Source organism: Sardina pilchardus, chromosome 3, assembly GCF_963854185.1.
Source record: "Sardina pilchardus chromosome 3, fSarPil1.1, whole genome shotgun sequence".
NCBI lineage: Eukaryota > Metazoa > Chordata > Actinopteri > Clupeiformes > Clupeidae > Sardina > Sardina pilchardus.
Window position 1 is genome coordinate 7,637,755 of NC_084996.1, and position 19,352 is coordinate 7,657,106.

The 19,352-nt window shown below is 40.7% G+C and overlaps 1 protein-coding gene across 2 annotated transcripts in view; it reads right to left on the reverse strand.

The window, feature by feature from the left end:
* LOC134076513 (sodium channel protein type 4 subunit alpha B-like) overlaps nucleotides 1-17,916 on the reverse strand; it is a 28,832-nt gene extending 10,916 nt beyond the window's left edge. Inside the window, exons 1-19 of one of the 2 annotated variants that reach the window (XM_062531606.1) lie at nucleotides 17,641-17,916; nucleotides 13,303-13,642; nucleotides 12,881-13,005; nucleotides 12,177-12,266; nucleotides 11,596-11,724; nucleotides 9,934-10,034; nucleotides 8,148-8,345; nucleotides 7,876-7,942; nucleotides 7,051-7,192; nucleotides 4,967-5,164; nucleotides 4,594-4,734; nucleotides 4,361-4,421; nucleotides 3,139-3,371; nucleotides 2,829-3,002; nucleotides 2,028-2,384; nucleotides 1,152-1,426; nucleotides 1,025-1,091; nucleotides 650-695; nucleotides 358-512 (exon numbers count right to left, since the gene is read on the reverse strand). In XM_062531606.1, coding sequence (XP_062387590.1) covers nucleotides 358-512; nucleotides 650-695; nucleotides 1,025-1,091; nucleotides 1,152-1,426; nucleotides 2,028-2,384; nucleotides 2,829-3,002; nucleotides 3,139-3,371; nucleotides 4,361-4,421; nucleotides 4,594-4,734; nucleotides 4,967-5,164; nucleotides 7,051-7,192; nucleotides 7,876-7,942; nucleotides 8,148-8,345; nucleotides 9,934-10,034; nucleotides 11,596-11,724; nucleotides 12,177-12,266; nucleotides 12,881-13,005; nucleotides 13,303-13,642; nucleotides 17,641-17,738 — 2,997 coding nt within the window. In that variant the 5' untranslated portion in view covers nucleotides 17,739-17,916. Of the gene's footprint in view, nucleotides 1-357; nucleotides 513-649; nucleotides 696-1,024; nucleotides 1,427-2,027; nucleotides 2,385-2,828; nucleotides 3,003-3,138; nucleotides 3,372-4,360; nucleotides 4,422-4,593; nucleotides 4,735-4,966; nucleotides 5,165-7,050; nucleotides 7,193-7,875; nucleotides 7,943-8,147; nucleotides 8,346-9,933; nucleotides 10,035-11,595; nucleotides 11,725-12,176; nucleotides 12,267-12,880; nucleotides 13,006-13,302; nucleotides 13,643-17,640 lie in introns of both variants that reach the window. The other variant, XM_062531605.1, reaches the window with a different exon arrangement.
* Nucleotides 17,917-19,352: the final 1,436 nt, after the last annotated feature.

The window sequence follows — 19,352 nt, forward strand, 5'->3', positions numbered from 1 at the left end:
CTGCAACGTTCCATAGGGAAAAAATCGAAGCGACTACTTCACCATTCTACCAGGCATGCAAAGGCAATTTTATACGTCATGTAAATGCAAAAAGGTTTAAGATTGTAGACATTTCCAATGACATGCAAATTCAAAATGGCAGGGAATATCAATCTTGGTCATCTAGACGACAGTATAGCATTAACATACATGTACAGTATGGTCTTGAGAGAGCCACACATTACTGAAGCCAGATTTCTTGCATGTGCCAATATGAATAGTAGGCCTATGTCAACAATGTGTCCATGATGTGTATATTGATACACTTGGCCAATAAACTCAAATGTGTGTAATGATGATATTTAATTACCAGCTTACCAGAGCAGCACTGCTAAGCAGGATCACAGAAATAATGAAGCCCTCAAAGTACTTGTTCTTCACTATGGAATAACATGTACGCCGAAAGGCCCACCAGGATTTTCCTTTACCCTGGGTGATATCGAGGTCCAGGCAAGGACAGCAGTGGATACAATCTGTGAGCAGGGAACAAAAACAAAAACAGGGGGCTTTAGAAATAAGCATCACTTTACAAGACAGGTTCACTTCTAAAGGGCTCATAAATTATATATAATTAGTTGTTAATCGCGTCGTTAGCGACTGTGGAACTTACTCGCGGAGAGGCACTCCTGAGGCATGACAGAGTCTTCCTTTATCTCCTGTAACAGTACAGTGCAGCATAGACAATATATCATATTAAAGTGTGGCACTATAGCCAGCCATTATAGTCCATCAATAAAACGTTTCAAATACCGCCGTAAATTTGGTCTAGCTTCAAAATGGTATGGCAACAGTGTCCGGGTGAAAAATTGTCATTGACAGTGCAAGTGATCAAACTTCAATGACAACTAGTATACAGTTAATGCCTGTTTAATAACATTTGCTTTTACATAATATCTGGTTATATCTCATGGTGAATTAGAAGCAAACCACATACTGTGACCACAGAAACCCTGCTGAATGAAGAGAGGGAGAGACTTACACCTACCTTAATTTTGTCATCTTCTGCCTTATGCTCATTCCCCGAAGTACCACCATTATCGCAAGTGTCAAAGTCTGACTCTCCCTTGGCGATGGGCACATTGATGACTGGAGAGTTCAGAAAAGATCCATTATCACTGACGCCCTGCTTTTTATCCACTTTCTTCAGCTCAAGCTCACCCGAGTCCAGATGTTTCAGGACCAAATCATTGCTCTTGACATGATCTTGCTGATCCTCATCCTCCTCTTCTCCCTCCCCCTTTTTGGGTTTCAGTCCAAACATCCTCCTAACATCCCGGGTGATTCTCCTAATGGCAATCTTGAGGTTGTTCTTTCCGTGATAGTCCAGTGGGGCCAGGTTATCTCCACTGAAGGAGTTCAACACAAAGGCGACGAAGAGGTTCAGTAGCTAGGTAGGAACAGAACAAAGTACAGTATGTTTGTTGATGTAGACAGGAAACTTGTGTGCATTAAAGAATTATTGCTGTTGTTATTATTATTATTAATATTATTATCTTTATTATTATTATTATTATTATGTCTTCTTGACTTTAATTGAAAGTATTATTTTTCATTAATAAAGAAATATACAGTAAGTCACGCTCAGTAGTGCCCTGTGTGCACTAAATCTGAACTGCATCACTTTCTTCAGGTCCTCTGGCATTCTAAGAGCCTGCAGTTTGTTATACACAATCAATAGCACCCTACTTAAGGTCGAAGTGCTGTTCACTAGCCCCAATCTGGCTTTAACCCCCATGTTCATGAATGTCTGTCAAGCAAAAAGTATTTTTTTGTGCCATCATGGTTGCCTCTGATTGCCATGAGTCAATGTGCCTCCTCATTCCCTCTACCTCTACAATTATTGTAATTTCCTACAGTATATATAATGTCTAATCTATTATGACTATCAGTCATATCCATTACACTGTTCCATATATCCTTTTTTTCAGTTTAACTGAATGGTGAGTGATAGGAGTGTTGATTGACTGCTCCCAACCAAACAGACTTACCACCAGCTTACTGATGACTATGACCATCATGTAGAAGACTAGGCATGTGGGTTGACCAGCCACCTCCATGCAGTCCCACATGGTCTCGATCCACTCCCCGCCCATGATGCGGTAGACGACGAGGAAGGAGTGGAAGAAGTCAGTCATGTGCCAGCGGGGTAATTCACAGTCCTCTGAGATCTTGCACACACATTCATTAGTACTGGTGGCAAACAGATGCATGCCCGCCACAGCAAAGCTGAATGTGGTGATGCCAAGGATGAGAATCAGTTTGCCCAGGGTTGTCACGGAGCTGGCGAGGATGCGGAGCACCCGGTTGAAGGCCGGCCAATACTTTGCCAGTCTGAAGATGCGGATCTGTGTCCAAACCCCAATAGCAATTTGGTATAACTCAGTTGTTTGCAAAACAGTTCTTTTTTGTAAGAGACACATACATATGTACAGTATACACAGTATTATCTCTTTTCCCTCTATTTCTGTCATGAAATAAGCTATGTGAAATAAAGATGAAATACATCCAAATGCGTGTCTAAAGACTGCGCTATTATTTTTATAGCACGATTATGGTACCATTTATGATGGCAACCACTTTCAAAAGGTAATGTTGAGTCCTGACATACATACATATACAGTACATACATACTTATTCTTCAGACTAGAGCTGACTAGAGAAATCACTGTATGCATAAACGTGACTCGGAATGATTGCAATCCCATCACACTGCCACTGCCACTGCCACTGAGTCAGTAATTTCCTTATGCTGACAAAAGCAAAGCAATGGGACAAAGCAATGGGCTCACCAGTCGGAGGAGGCGCAGCATAGAGAGGCCTTCTACATTAGCCACACCCAGCTCCAACAGGCTCACGATCACGACGACGCTGTCAAAGATGTGCCAGCCCACTTGGAAGTAATAATACGGGTCCATGGCGATGATCTTGAGAACCATCTCAGCTGTTAGAATCCCAGTGAATACCTGTCAGAGTACATACGGTTCACTAATCATTTTTCTACATTTTCAAGCCAGGATATAGACTGTTAAGAAGTCAAGGACTGTCAAGTTGTACTCAACTTGTGTGTGTGTTTTTGTCCTTTTTTTCATTGTCACTTACCAGGTTCCCCACTGACAGTATTTCCTCAAACTCCATCGTCAATGGATAGTGCTCCATGGCCATTAAAATAGTATTGAACACAATACAGATAGTGATGCCCAAGTCCACAAATGGATCCATTATCACAAAGGAGATCCACTTCTTAACGGGAGGGCAGCAGTTCCACTTCAGAAAGATGTTTGCAAACGTGTACCAAAATGGGGGACAACATGGCCTCTGAAGTTCCTTAAGGTCTATCAACATTTTAAAAAGAGGTGTTAACCTGATCCTAATACAGCATTTTTTCTATTTTCAGCATTTTTTCTATTACTATATTGAAAATGATGTTACAGTTTTTCTCAGTTGCTTTGGCACATTTCTCGGATCAGAATGGTAATTCTCAAAACTGTTTGTTCAAACGTTTTTACAACTTAAAAAAGAAACGCTATATTCAGGTTGCATTTCTCTTTTCACTCAACGTTGCTACTTAGTTGTTTTTTGGTAAAGGTTAGGAGAACGTTCTGCTAACCAGATGAACGTTAACTTTTGAAAAATCGCTAAACTAGGCTACTTTTATAGCCGACATGGCATCCAACTAGCTACAATCCACCTCTGTCATATGCTACAATGTTTCTATGGTTCTGCACGTCTGTATTTCAGCTTGGATGCAATGTTCAAGTGTGATACGGGCAACACATTGGAACTACTTCAAAGGTAGCAGGTTATACGAAGTTAATGGCCCCCCCATCAGCCAATCAGAGAAGAGAATTCCATTGTTGAGGGAGATAAGAGAATGATCTCCCTCAACAATGGAATTCTCTTTTCTACTATCAGACCTCCGAACGTCGGGAAGGTCCATTAAAGTGAATTGAGCATTCTACAGCTTTATGAAGAGCCGTGTTCGAGAAATGCACCATTGTGACTGAGAAAAACTGTAACTGGGTGTAAGCATAGTTGTGTAACATTGCAGTTCTGAACCTGTTGCAGGGTTAGCATCTGTTGCGAGTAAATGTCTTAAGGTCTCTCTGTATCTGCTGGCTATGACATGACCCACAGCATACAACAATCTGCATGGTTTCTAACCTGTCCTTCACAGTCTACAACAACTAGATAGACAGATATATAGATAGACAGACACACAGCCAGTCAGCCAGCCAGACACACAGACAGACAGACAAATAGATACTGTAGATAGATAGATAGATGGATAGATAGATAGATAGGTAGATAGATAGATAGATACCATCCATGGTGTTTTCTACTGCTATCACTGCACTGACAGCACTGGCTGTTGCCTCTTGTACCTAAAGTCAGTGGTGGGTGAAATACAACAAGTTAAAGTACAAAAGTACTTGTCTTCAAATGTACTACTACAGAACCAAAACTTCACATACAAGGCAAAGACAACCAATGCAGAATGTAGGTCTTGGCTGAATTATCGCTTCTCCTATGAAAGAAAACCCACAACTGCCTCACCTCCTCATCCTTTAGGGCCACCTTCTTCTCTTCATCTTTGCCAAGGCTTCGGTCATCATCTGTACGCTCATCCTCTGTCCCTCCACTGTTATTGCACTGACTCAACAGGGGTATATTGCTGGCAGCCATTTTGTCTTGTTTCTGTCATGTAAGCATATTTACCAGTCACTTAATGTATAATTCATAATGTGTAATTTATTACGTTATCAAATATTTTTTTTTGAACTTGAAATGGTTCTGAAGGAAAGCTTTCAGGGTGTTTACAGTGTAGGTTTGTGGCAGATCTTTTTTTTTATTTTACTCATAGAGAAAGAGTCCTTTGAGGCATCGTGTTTGCTCGAGGAAAAGCTCAAGGAGTCCCCTGTCCCCTGACCTTAGCCTCCTGATTCTTCAACTGCTCCAGAATCATGGCGTACTCCTCCTCCTTCTCTTTGGCCTCAGCAACAGTGGCATCGTTCTGCTCAACACGCGCCATGGCAACTGCCGCCAGAATGAGGTTGAAGAAATAGAGAGACCCAAACATCATGATCATGTAGACGATCGTGTAGCCTTTTCCCACTGCACGGATAGTCTGTAGGTCAATTCAAACAAGAGAAGCAGTAAGACGATTTGGCCTAAAACTAGTGATGTCACTACGTTAAAAAGCCTTGCAACCACCAACAACAGCACAGTTGGCACTGATAAAAGCAACCAAGGGGGTCATCCCTTTGTTCCCCGGGTCCTATGTTCCCCGTATTTCCCCAAAAGGGTCCTATGTTCCCTGGTCCCAATACATACAGTACATACATGTATTTATTTGGGGAAAAAAGGGTCCTATATGTTCCCCAGTCCCATACAAAGTGGGGAACAAAACCTGTGGAGCAGAGGCCTCGGGGAACATAGGTACGCTCCCGATAAAAGCTAGCTAGAATCGTCTGGACTTTCTCACATTTTTGCCTGAACGTGAGCCACAGACCTACATTGAGCAGAAACTAGATGACTGGTGAGTATGATCTGTCCTTCACATGAACACAAACAATCAGGACAATCATTATGAATTTAGAAATGATGCAAAAACTCAGCTCAGACATCCCAACCTGCAAAAAGTAAAAAAGCCACTGTCCAATTACTCTAGCGTACTTAGATACTGAAATACAGATAAATGTTTGTTCAATAATGTCTAGTCAGTACACCAAATAAGGAAGGCGTATAGATAGAAATTGTGATAGTAAAATGTGTATGCTTTGGTTGTTTGGTCTTTTGGTCTGTCTGGTATAGGCCTGAATAATATGCACATGAAATGACACTTGTTAAACTCACCTCGACATGTCTTTTAATAATAATTAAAGCAATAATTTAACCCACAATCAGCAATGGTAACACTGATACAAACAGTGCAGCGTTCAAGACCATCATTAAGACATAAGGGTACACTTTTGAATAGTCTGACATAAAATGGGTCTTAAATGTTTTTTGGGCCACTCTGACTCTGCCATGATGCTGTTTTTCCTTGATACACTGAGTGAATTCATTCATTTAGTTTGGGAGAAAAGAGAAAAAAGCCCGCCTACACTGAACACTGAACACTGATTGGCTGATTTAGCGAAACAGGCCAATCAGGATGCTCTCTATGCACCACCCCTCTCTCTCTTCCTCTCCGTAGTGTGTGTGCTACACTCAGATGCATACGATTTGAAGTCTCGCACTCTTGCTCGCTCGCTCTAAATGCCGGGAGATTTTATCAGAGCCCGTTTTACGGAGAGCCAGTTTGCTCCCTATTAAATCCATCGTCCTGCAATCTGTTGCAGTTCCTCTAGGGGTGATCGCGAGTAAGTACAACAACAATGGGGGTCTAAGGAGCTAAATTTGTCTCTTCCACCTGATTGTTGTTGAAAAATCGAAGATTTGTTTGTATTGCAAGCTCGATAAGGATTATACTGTAGGTCAAAACTTCAGTACTTATGGTCTTTTGATTTACCAGAGACTGGGTCGTTGTTGCACATAACACGCTAGCATTCTGCTAATGAATGATGTCATTAACACGTTTGAAAGGCTTTTTAGAACAAGTGACTTAAAAAATCTAATACCTTTTGAATGCAACATTCCAATTTCCAGACAAAAAAATGATGTCCCAAGAAAACAAAGTGGATTTTGAGGGGTACAGTACAGCTCCATAGACCTCCATTCATTTTGCACTTACTTGCGAGCGCCCTCACATGGATCCAGAAAAGGAACTGCAACCAGCTCAGTTTCCCGAGAGTGGAGGTTCTCCCCTTATAAGGCATTCTCTGATTTTATCTAATTTGCTGGCATCAGGAAGCCGCTATCAATATGTTCCTTTATTTGTAACTAGCTTTGCACATGTGGTAGGCCTAATGGAAAACAGATTGTTTGTTGCATTGTTTGGCTTTGACATTTATTTGTTAGCAGGTGGGCATAAGTATAATGTCCTGAGCCTGGGCTTGTGATCAAACTAACCAATTGAAAAAGATTCTCCCAGAAGTCCAGCGTCATCATACGGAAGGCAGCCAGTAAGGCCCAGCCAAACGAGTCATAGTTTGTAGAGCCGTAGTGTGGGTTGATTCCTGCTTTGAGGCAGGAGAATCCTTGAGGGCAAACACTGGCAAACAGAAAGATAATTACACTTCTCAGTAGTGAATGCGGACAGCATACAGAAACCACCGAAACTAATATACTGATGTAAGAAAACTAAGCAAACATAATGAAAATATATAAACCTAAATCACTGACAGCACGACTAACTACTACCAGAGAAATCATAATCTAATCCCAAATCTTAAATCAGGATGACTTGATTTCACGTAAGCCTTTGCTGAACAGAGGGTAGATCACAAGAAGATTCATTTCACCCCTGGAATAGTTTAGTCAAACAGTCTTCTCAGCACGGGCCTCAAATTATTACAACTGCCTTCCTATTGAAATCAGAGACAGCACCAGCTATCTATCATTTAAAATCACTTAAGAGATGGATTAAATCAAAACTCATTAATACTGTACTCTAGCTGGTTCAGCTCATCCAAGGCACTACCACTCTTTGTATCTATTCTATCGTTCTTTCTTCTCTCCTAATTGCTCTCTATCTTCCCTTTATTCTTTTTATTAATGTAATGTGATGAAGTGTTGACCTCACCTGCCAAGGGACCACAGATGAAAATGAGCTTTTTTGCTAACTCTGGCACATTTACATTTACATAAATAAACAAACAAATAAAAAATGAAAAAAAAAATAATAATAATTATAGTGTCAACCTGCATTGAGGCAGAATGAGATGAGACACTCACCCAGAACCTGAGCTGTTCCCACAGACCAGCGCGTCTAATTGACCCGGGAGGAAGTAATGGTTGGTGGCTAGATGCAAAATGTGAAGTGTGATTGAATGAAAGAAAAACACATTGGCTTACACACAGAGTACTGCTCCTCTTAACTGCAGGATCATTTTTCACTTTTAGATCACATTGTGAACAGGCTCATTTTCTGACTATTCTGAGTGTGCACATGCCTAAGTATGATTGAAAGAATACCCCTCTTATTTTATAAAATGGTGACTAAATACCATTGTTGATGAATGTCTCAAAGGTCAAGCCTGACCCATTGAGATCTGCTGGCCAAAGGACACACTTCTGCTGCAGGCTGCCCATGAATAACTGGAGGCCCAGTATGGTGAAGAAAATCAGACCGAATAGTATGAGAAACATTGCATTCCATAACTTCTTCGTGGACTGGATAACGGCACCGACAGTGGATTTCAGACCTGTAGGCAAGATTTCAAAGATTACATTTAAGTTCAAAAGGACATTGGAGAAATAAAGAGGAAGAAGTTTTGCTGTTGAAGGAACCCCTTATACATCATCCTCATACAGACACACATGGTTCTGTAGGCATCTATTAAGGGAAGACAATCCCAAACTGCAGTGCAGTCTGCTCGTATTACAGCAGTTCATTCTCACAACTTCAGTTCCCAGACATTTACAGATGGTTGTTAAAGGAATACGCCAACATTTTGTGAAATTAGCCTATTTGTCATCTCCCTCAGAGTTAGATAAGATAATAAGTATAAGTATATATAGTGAATTAGTGGACACACACTACACAGCACACAGTGAATACACAGTGAGGTGAAGCACTCACTAACCCAGAGCAGTGAGCTGCCTGCCCAACAACGGCACTCTGGGAGCAGTGAGGAGTTAGGAGCTTTGCTCAAGGGCACTTCAGCTGTGGACTGGTCGGGGATCGAACTGATAACCCTCCAGTTACAAGTTTAAAGCCCTTACCAGTAGGCCACGGCTGCCTCTGATACATACCCTTCTCATCTCTGCTTGTGCAGTAACTGATCTGACACTATAAGCATATAGTTAACTGAAATAAAACCATGCCAGTCTAGGTATGGTGAAGGGTATGTGAGGATGTGGGGCTAACTTTATCAGGATGCAGGGTATCCTGGATCCATGAAATAACTGGCCTTTAAAAATGAAAAATATGCTTGCCTCAAATAGGAATTTAACATAGGGGTATGCATACTTATGGCCTCTGCATTTATTTATTTATTTATGATACATTGTTCCTTCACAAAGAAAATCGGTGTCCTTAAAAGTTGGATTTCATTTTTTTTTTTAATTCAGGCATTAAGATCGATTTCCTCTTTTTTTTAGCATGTGAATGTAAATGAATGACTACGGTATCTAGGCCATATCACGATTGTGTGTGTATTAGGTAATAATCATGGCATGCAGCCAGTTGGTGGACTGACATTTGCGTAACAGTGGTTCAAAGTTTAAAATCCTCTAAGAACACAATTATGAAACAGTAAAAATATCTTAACAAATCTAAGGTATCACTTAATGGACGCTGAATTGTTGCATTATTGGCAATCAGTACATTAAGTAATTATCATTTAAGTATCATTTAACATTTAAGTAATTATCAACAATAAGTATTGCATTTAAGAATGTCTAAGCTTAGAACATTGCTGTGTCTCATTTTACATTGTTTTTTTGTACAGTACACATTTTAATTATCCTTGTCACAGCATGTCACTGGGAATATGTTGAAGTTCTTTTGTCACTTTTGATGGGCTAATGGTGGGTGCGTCAGACTGAGTTACTGCACACACAGAGACACACTGTATCATCTTATCTTACCTTGGGGAGACAGTGAATAAGCTACTTTTATAAAATGTTGGTTAGCTCCTTTAAAGGAGCGTGTGAAGCAAACAGTGGTGATCGTACCACTGTTAGAGATGTGTTGCTGGCATCAAATCTAAAAAAAACATAAACCATATATATATACAATACATATATTTACATTTTGCTAACATTTCGGACTACCATACCACCACATACCAGGAAATAGAGGGATAATTTTAAAGACACGAATAACTTCAAAAGTCCTCAGTGCAGGCACAGATGTCCAGAAGCCCAGATGACCAAACACGTTGATGCACCTGTGGAAACACAAAGTATACACCATTGGCTTTTTACATATAACGCATTGGGTTATATGTAAACCACAAACCACAAACTGATCCTTCAGCCTGTCTGCTCTGTCATTTGGCTTTGTAAGTATGGGCCCTCATTTGAAGTCTAACTAACTGTGAAAAAGGAGCCTCTCCTTTCCCCCTACCCACTCTCCTATGATACACATTTGAAAGACTGCTTTATGCCTCACCTGCAAAAACTGTGGAACCTAACCCACCACCTACCAACACTCAGTTTCAGTTGATGTGTATGTATTTAAGTCTTGTGTATGTAGGTGTATGTATGTGTCTGTACTGCATGGAAAGATTGGTGCAGACCTTCACCCCTCTAAAATTGTTTAACCCAAGATCTTGATTGGGTAATTGGCTGGCCTACTTAAAGGGGAAGTTCAGAATTTTGGGCATAGGAGATAAAACAGAGTTCATCAAGAGCATCTAATAGACCATCAAAGGGACCATCCATGGTTATTTTTTTCATGTGTTATTTTTTATCCATTCTCTAGAAGTGTGTTGACTAACAGGTCATCCTACGGAGCAGCGTTTAAATATTAGCCCATCCTCTGGCCCGCCATCTATTAAATTACTTACTGACCCGTGTCATAGTTTGATGTTTGTTTGTTTAATGCAAAGTAAAGTTAAAATTGCTTGCTGTGAGGCAAGGATTGAGTTAGGTCCAAAGTTTCAAGGTAGTTTTGTTTGGACAGGGAGCCTAGAAAGTGGGTTGCCTAGTTTAATGGCATATCGAAATGTTCGCTTGAAGTATACTGAAGATTTCATGTATGGACTCCCATAATGCTTCCTGGAGCTGCTTGTTTTTGGACAATAAAACCAGATTATTTTTGTATGGAACTGCTGTCTCCTACCATCTTCTTCCCTCAAACACCACCTTATCCAGTGGCGCACCTCCTAAACCTCGGTCCCTCACACTAGGCCAATTTAAAAACTTGGCAACATCAATTTCCTACTTTGACACTACAAATTGGAAGTAAAAGTATGGAATCAAATCATACTCAAAAGTTGTGTATGTGTGTAACACAATTTGAAACTGCAGAAATGAATTGTAACTGTGAAAATGACTTGTAATTGTCAATATTTTAAATGTGCAAGCACTACACACTCTACAAGTACAGATCTGTTTTACAGTTAGTCACAAATATTTTACAATTACAAATATATTGAACAGTTACAAATCAATGTTCTTTGTGCATCTAACTGTCCTACAGTTACACATCTTTACATCAGGTACACAGACTTGCAAACTTATCTTTTCATCTAGCTAGGAAGCATTTTTGCGATGGAGAGGCCGTGGATTACACTATGTAAGGGTGGGAGGCATTGGGGGTTGTTTAGGTGGGAAATGGTATGGGGGTGATGCTGCATAGCTTTGGGATGGTATTCAATCCCCGCATATAGTTCACTAGTTGATTGTCACCTATCAAGACACACACACACACACACACACACACACACACACACACACACACACACACCTTCAGTTTGGTCACAGGAATTCCGACAATGTACTCACGCTGTGGTGATGACTATGATATCAAGCCAGTTCCATCCATCACGAAGGAATGTGAAATTTCCTTTACAGAAGCCTCTGGATAGCACTTTGATAGTTGCTTCAAATGTGTAGATAGCAATAAAAACATACCTATGAGACAAAACATTTATTAACAAGTAACAAGGTCATTTGAAGGCGCCACGTCTCTGTGGTAAAAATTATTTTAAAAATTAAGCATTTATCCATTTATGAGGCAAAGAGGAAAAAAACGTAAGTTGACCATATGGCAGCGTACAAAGCTTTATTCATAACGTTGGAGACAACGTCAGGGGTCATGGGCAAGAGACACCCAAAATAACTCCTTGTAATGGCCATCCTGGAAATGTTTACATTTCTCTCAAGTGTACAGTATATCCAGTTGGACAACAACAACACGAGTAGACATTGAACAGCTGAAGTATTGTCAAATTACTGGACATTTCCCCACATCTGTTTGCTAGTGTGCAAGGAAAAGTATTCTTTTCGTAGGAATGCGTAGCTGAGGGGGAAATGGGAAAAATAAACAACAGTGGTTTGTACAAATGATTAAAACTCAAACTTACTCCACAATTCCACTCCATGCCGGAGGGTTGCTCATCGCCATGAACACGCAGTTTGTCAGAAGAGTTGCCAAGATGAACATGCGGAACAACGTACATAAGTTAAGGAACAGAGCGAGACTGTGAGGGATTCTCGAGAGAGAGAGTATAGATGAGAACTAATTGCTCTAGCTGAGACTGAAGCCAAAATGGAATATCCCATAAGTACTTCCTTCTGATCTTCACATTTGCATTAAGCCAAGCTTGTGAGTGTCAGTAACACTAAAGCAACATATTCCCTATGGAAGTAAAGAGCTATATTAAAGCAACACTAAAGCACTTTTCCTCTGTCGCACACACGCTATTTGTTTATCCAGCAAATAATAGACAAGGTAGATATGATTTTATGAAAATATGATGTATTGCGACATCGAAGCAAGTCAAATTTGTAGTTTCTGATGTCTCATTTCATCGAACTACAGATACACTACCCCACTTCGTAAAGTTACATAGACGATAGAGGGCCGCGAAGTGAAAGCAGAAGTGTCGTTCACTCTGTTACGAGCTGATGAACCGCTGAAATGATTTTGGGAACATTATATTAAGGTAAGAAAAACTCTTTAGTGTTGCTTTAAGAGACAAGTTCAAGTCACTGGTTCAAGTTTGTCGCAGGCATATTGGGAGTATGATTGTGTAAAAGTAGAGTGTTGAGTAAACAGTAAGGATATGAATGTGTGAGAACTCGGATGGCTGCCTGCCTGACAACATTGAAGGGACTCAATTGCAGACAGGAGCAGGCTGCTTCAGCGTCGAACCTGAAGATGGTATTCCCTTTGTTGATGACGATGAAGGTCTGAAAAAGAGAGAGTGATACTGTGCATGCTAATATGCTTAAGGCATCAGCGATTCATGCATGCATGAAGTTTGATATAAGCTGTAAGTTGTTCAAAATGGAGTATTTATCTTTGACTTTCCTCATCAGTGGACACATTCACTTATACATAAAAAAACGTTACATTTTGCCCTATATTGTGAAATCAAGTCTGATAACTGACATTTTATCAGTAGTATGTGCCACCTGACAATCCAACCATCGTTATCACAGTGACTGTGGGAAATCAGTTAAATCGTTAATCACATGTAGTCTGACCTTCTTGGCCTGGTAGTAGGGATCCAGCTCCTCCAGGGGTATGTTGCACAGCCCTGGTGGCGGGTTTCCATAGATGAAGGGCAAGGCCTTCCCAGCCTCCAGGTCGCTGTAAGGTTTGGGGAGGTTCTTCTTATCCTTTGCGGGGGCCTTCCCGTTCTGCTCATTTCTACACTTCTGCTTGGCCGCCGCCTCCTCCTTCGTACAGCGCTCGGCAGCTGCCAGCGACTCCGGTGTGAAGCGACGAAACACATCGGTGCCATCAGTCGGCAGGCGCCGGCCTGCTATCTTCTCGCTCTTCCGGGCAAGAGATTCCACCACATCGGGATCTCTCAGGGATGCTCTACAGGAAGTTAGACGTCAAAGAGAACACAGATCGACATTTAACTTCTGAAAAATATATGACTTTGAAGTTAGGCAAACCAACAGGAACAAAAAGTCATTGACGTCAGGGACATTTCTGTAGTGGTACTAAAAGACCTTCTGTGACTTGTTAGGGAGCACAAATAAACCATACAGAGTCACAGGCAGGCCTCCACACAGAAAGGCCCTGGAAAAGAAAGGACACACACCAGGGATCAGCTCAGATACACAGTCCAGATGTCCGCATACTACATGCCTCCTCTGTGAATAGGACAGAGGCCTGGGATGAGTGCTCGAGAGTTCATGAGTGAAACCGACATAACTCAATAACTCAAGCCACTCAACAATGTGCTCCAGTGTCTGACTTGTGCCAATAAGTCATGTCTTTCACAAAGAATTGCTATTTTGAGAAGGGGGATGTAAAATTGAAGTTGATTCCTTTGGGGATTTCCAAAAAGTGCGTAAATACTGATCTGTTTACTCCGCATTTTATGAATGAACTATTTATTCATATGTTTATGGCAGTCGTTATTATTGATATTATTTGCTATTATTGATATTATTATTACTATCATTATTAATAGCCTAGAAATCTAGATGCACCCTAGTGGAGGCACAAGCAATTTGCAGTCAGGGTCGTCAGCAACTCTCTGTTGACTTGCGAGCTGGAAAAAAGGCGCTGGCTTGGGCTCAAGGACGACAGTACCTCAAAACAAAGAAGATGGCTGCTGCTGCTGGCAAATAATGGTCTTTCAAATCGGCTTTGGCTGTGGCTCTTAAAGACTTTCCTAAAAATCAAAGACGTATTTGGAGTTTTGCCGACCGGATATGGCCAAACTAGCTCCTCTGGTGGGAAAACACATGGGGCCCTATCATGCCAACTGGGCAATGAGCTTTCGCGAGTGGCGCAACCTTTAATTACTATTCTCTGCGAGCGCATCCTTCATTTTTCCAGCGCAAATGTACGTTCTCTAAATGGGAGATGATATTGCGCCCTAACGGGCGTGTCAGTTAAGAGAAGAGGTGTGGTCCGGCGCAAAGCTCGCCAGTCGCTAATATATGGATGAAGAAAGTAAGTGCGCCACTGACCAGGAAAAACCTAGTCGGAAATCACTCGCGCATAGCTGAAAGGCTATTATATGAGCGCATGAGGCTTGGGGATATGGAAGAGTGCACAGTGCGCACTTCTTTCATCAGCAGGAGCGCGCGCAGCCCGAATATAATTAAATAATATTTGTCCGTTTCTCGATTTTAGGTTCGTGTATTGGTCAGCAAAAAGTAGCATACATAGCATAACAACATCCACATGCAATAATACAACAATAAAGTCTAACAGTGACCTGCTCATTTAGACAACATTACACAGCCCTATGGCTAAGTTACCTTCAGTTAGTTTTGTTCTAGCATACCTTTAACGTCTGGCATTAAACAGCTGTAGTGCTCTGGCAACTGTCTACCTTGTGCTCATCTGGAATAACTTCTCTAGCTGCCTCCATCCTCCATCCTTTCTGTTTTGTTTGTTTAAAGAACTTGCGATATCCATGATGAGTAGGCTATTGAGTTAGTGAATTAGCTTCACATTGTGTGCTGATAGCGGAGTAAAAGAAAACAACACGTAGCCTGCGTGCGTAATCTCTCCTGTTCAGACGAAATGTGTGCGCGTGGATATAGCTCTATAGCGCATTAAGTTAATTTTGATAACGTGTTGACTGACTTTTTCTTAAAATAGAAGATTGTAAATAGCCTGATGGCAGGCAGCTAATGGGATGCTGTGCATATTGGGTGGGTACGGCATGGCATGCCAATTTGGTGTGAATACACACACACACACACAAGGAAAATGTAATAATGATAATGATCAATAGTGAGAACTAGCTTCTGACTACTGCTGCGGCTGCTGCGTTCATTCTGAAATAATCTATTTAAGTCATAAGCCCCGAGAGACCGTAAGTAAGTGCCTAAAACCCCCCTTAGCTGTTCTAAAATCAGTGTAGCCTAAACTATGGACTAGAGTGACTTATTGCTTTTCTAAAACGGTAACTATACGTCGATGTATTCATAGATAATCATTCTTCCGCCAATAAATATTTCTTCCATAGGAATGGTTGCCATGCAACATCGACACGCAGCCACTTTAACTTTTGTGCAAGTTGTGGTAGTGCATTAACGAAATGCGGTCAAGGTGTATGTTTGTGTTGGATTTTATAACAGCATCAAACGCGATTCAGCCAATCATCATCAAGGACCGGAACTATCCGTGTTAGAAAATAATATTCACACATCATGTACATAATTTTCACAATTTCCCAGCATAAAAGTTGGGAAGGCTTAGGAAGCCTTTCCAAGCCTCCATTACGCGCCGCCCATGCCTCACGCACGAGCAAGTCGGTCTCTTCTGGAGTAGACGCCCAGGTAACTCCGCCATGATAATACCAACAGACCATTGAACAATGCGCCAGGCTTTTAAAGGGAATGAGAGTGTGAAATCTAATTGGTTTATAGCATGCTACGCCCAAAAGACACCCACGACTAATTAACTAAATTAAGACAACCCCTTTTCACTTTGCGCTGAGCGCAATGTTCACTTTTCAAGCTGTCATTATAGCCTTTTGCGCTAGGACCGCCCCCAAAGAAACTAGCGCGAGTGACTTGCGACAATGCCCAGTTGATCCTGATAATAGAGCCCATGGAGAACAAGGCTTCATTTTTAACCCTTTGCTGCCCCCCGAAAAAAAAAAGAAAAAAAATCATATAGAAAGTGCCATTACATTTGAAGTAAACAACATATACAGACAAAAAAAATATATATATATCATATCATTCTGACGCCAAGAATTTAATGTAATGATTAAGATTTACATTTGACAAAATATTGACCCTATCTCTGGACAAAAATTGCAAAAAATGGCAAAGATGTATAGATGATCATCTATTCATCCTCAAGCGCAAAGGGTGATTTTTTTCACAACCTGTAATTTCTTTATCATTCAACTGCCTATATTAAGATGAAATTGGGTACCAAGCTAATAATAGTAATATATAATATAATAATATAATAATAAAGTGGCATAACCTTTGATGTAAACAGATTACAGAGACAAATGGACACACTTGACCATCTACAGTATCATCAAAAAATAGCAAAAATAAGCTAATTTGACAAGATTTTATCATACTAACTGAAATTAGGTTTATTTTAACCTGTTACTGCACCTACCCTGGTCTGAAGAGATTCAAAATATCTTTACTTTTAAAGTAAACGAAACAAAGCAAAGTAAATTAAGCAATGTAAAAAAAATACAGGATTTGTTTCCTTTTTTTTTTTAAAGGTCCAAAAAGTTGAGCATCAACTACCAGTTTTGGAATGTTGGGGCTTTGCAGTTGGCAGTTGGTGGCTGTTGGTTAGTACCTGCAGATCGCTCTATTTTTTGGTGCAATTTCATTAGGCTAAGTATTTGAAACTATAATGAACATATATAGTTGTAGTCATAACTTAAAGTAATATATTGCTAGCAGAGGGAACTTGAAAAACAACCAATAATACCGCCCCTTGGATTGAGTCCTGCGCTGTGTTCCCTGACCCAACATCTTGATTGGGTTGCCAGGATATTAGTAGCCTACTATTTCTTCATCCCATTTAGCAAATAGTCAGAACAGATTATTATTAAAAGGGTCTTTTAAAAGTCTTTTAAAATAAAATAAAAAATGAAGAACACTTGAGGAAGTTGAAGGAGCATATAAAAAAGTCCTATATCACACACACATATATATATATATATATATATATATATTTGTATTTATTCTATTCGACATTTAAATGACTCCGAATCCAAGATTCAGTCTAAGCAATGTTTTTATGCTCTTGCATGCGTGCTCTTATGCATATCCCATGCACTCCCTCGTAATCCAATGCAGAAACCCCACCCATCAGTTTTGGACAATTAGTACACAGAATGCTTCATGTTCTTGTGCACTTACAGCTGATGAGGCCATAGCTTCAGGTTGTTGCTCCTCTTCACTCGAGTATTCCTGTTTCTTTCCCATGCATCAAATAGTGAAACAATTGGCGTCGACATGATGACAAAGAGATGTGGTCTTTCACATAGTAAAACGTGTTGCAGGTGCTTCTGGAGAAATGAGTAAACACATTTGCAGCCGAATGTTTTCGTTGTTCTGAGCAACTCCACCCCTCCGCCAAAGATACGCCTCGTTCAAGTTCCAGGAACAGGGGGTGCTGTTCCCAGAAACCTTGTTTTTAGAGTAAGAGGATGTGTACAATTTCAAGGGGTTCAGATGAGCTAGATTGGCTAAAGGGGCGGCCAGGGATGACGCCTCCCCATCCCACTCCACACACAGGATCTGACTGGTCATCCCTAAAGTCCTCCTCCAGAGTTGTGAGCTACATGCAAAGATATTTAAGGGCGGAGCATGGCTGTGAGTGAAACAAATGAAACTAAGGGTGTCGCGATATAGCTATATCAGTTTTGTGATCATGGTGATGTTTTTTTTATCCGTATAGCGAACGGAACGCCTCAGTTACGCGCCTAGACTACTGTAGCTCCCCTCTACTCTCTCGTGATTTCTCTCTCCTCCTCACTTGCCCCCTTCAAAGTCACACACGCAAATCTGATGTCGTAGCTATGCACTTAAACTGCACTGACGGATGCCGTAGTACAGTAGGTAACCAGTTGTTTTTGATCCAGGACAACCACCTGTTTCAGATAGCCTACCTCAGGACAACATGTTGCCTGGATGTTGCCGGGGTGTTGCCTAGGTAGCCTACAATTCTTCATTGTATCACAAGGCTTTTTAACCCTTCGGGTCTGTGGGATCCGTTTTCAGTTTTTATCTTAAGAAAAGTTATACAAATAATTATTTTTTCAAACTGAGATTCATTGGCCTTGGCTTTCTGTTAGGAACATAAATCAGAAAAAAAAAAATCATTGACCAATACCATGACATGCATGCCAAGTCACATAAGGAAGATATTGACCTTTAGACAACATATCAAGTGACTTGGCATGCATTCAGATAGATTTGTTCTGCCTCTTTTTTTTGTCAAAGTTCACAAGCTCATTGCTCAAGAATTTGTAGGAGGCTCAAATTTTGCAGGCTGGTGCATAAATAGGAGTAGTATGCAGTAAAATCACCACGAGTAGTCTGGATGATCCTGCATGGTCAATATTATTTGCCATTGCAAGTACTTAACAGACAGTTGTGTCATGTTTTTTTTTTTTGGGGGGGGGGGGGTACTGTATTGTGTATCCTCAGCAGCTTTGGCTGTCCGCAATGTAATCCTCCTACTTCTTATCTGAGGACTATTGTACTCTTGTCTTGTACTGAAATTTCCACAAATAAATCATACATAAAACAAATTAAAAAGTGACAATCCCTGAAAATGCTCACTTTCTCTCCTGTGCCTCTGCTTCGCCGAATTTGAATACTCTAGTTTTGGCTCTATCGGCATATCCCAGCTCACTGAAAATTTGAATGTGAACGTTAGATCTTGACCTTGATCTTGGTCATTTTTGTATGTTTATTTTTGAGATCTTGAGTTATTACCATAGACTGTGGTTATTACCTAACGTTAAAATTTATTATTTACCTCCGCCAAGGAGGTATATGTTTTCATCTGGGACTGGCCGGCGTTTGTCTGTTTGTTTGTTAAGGGCCGTTCACACCAAGAACGA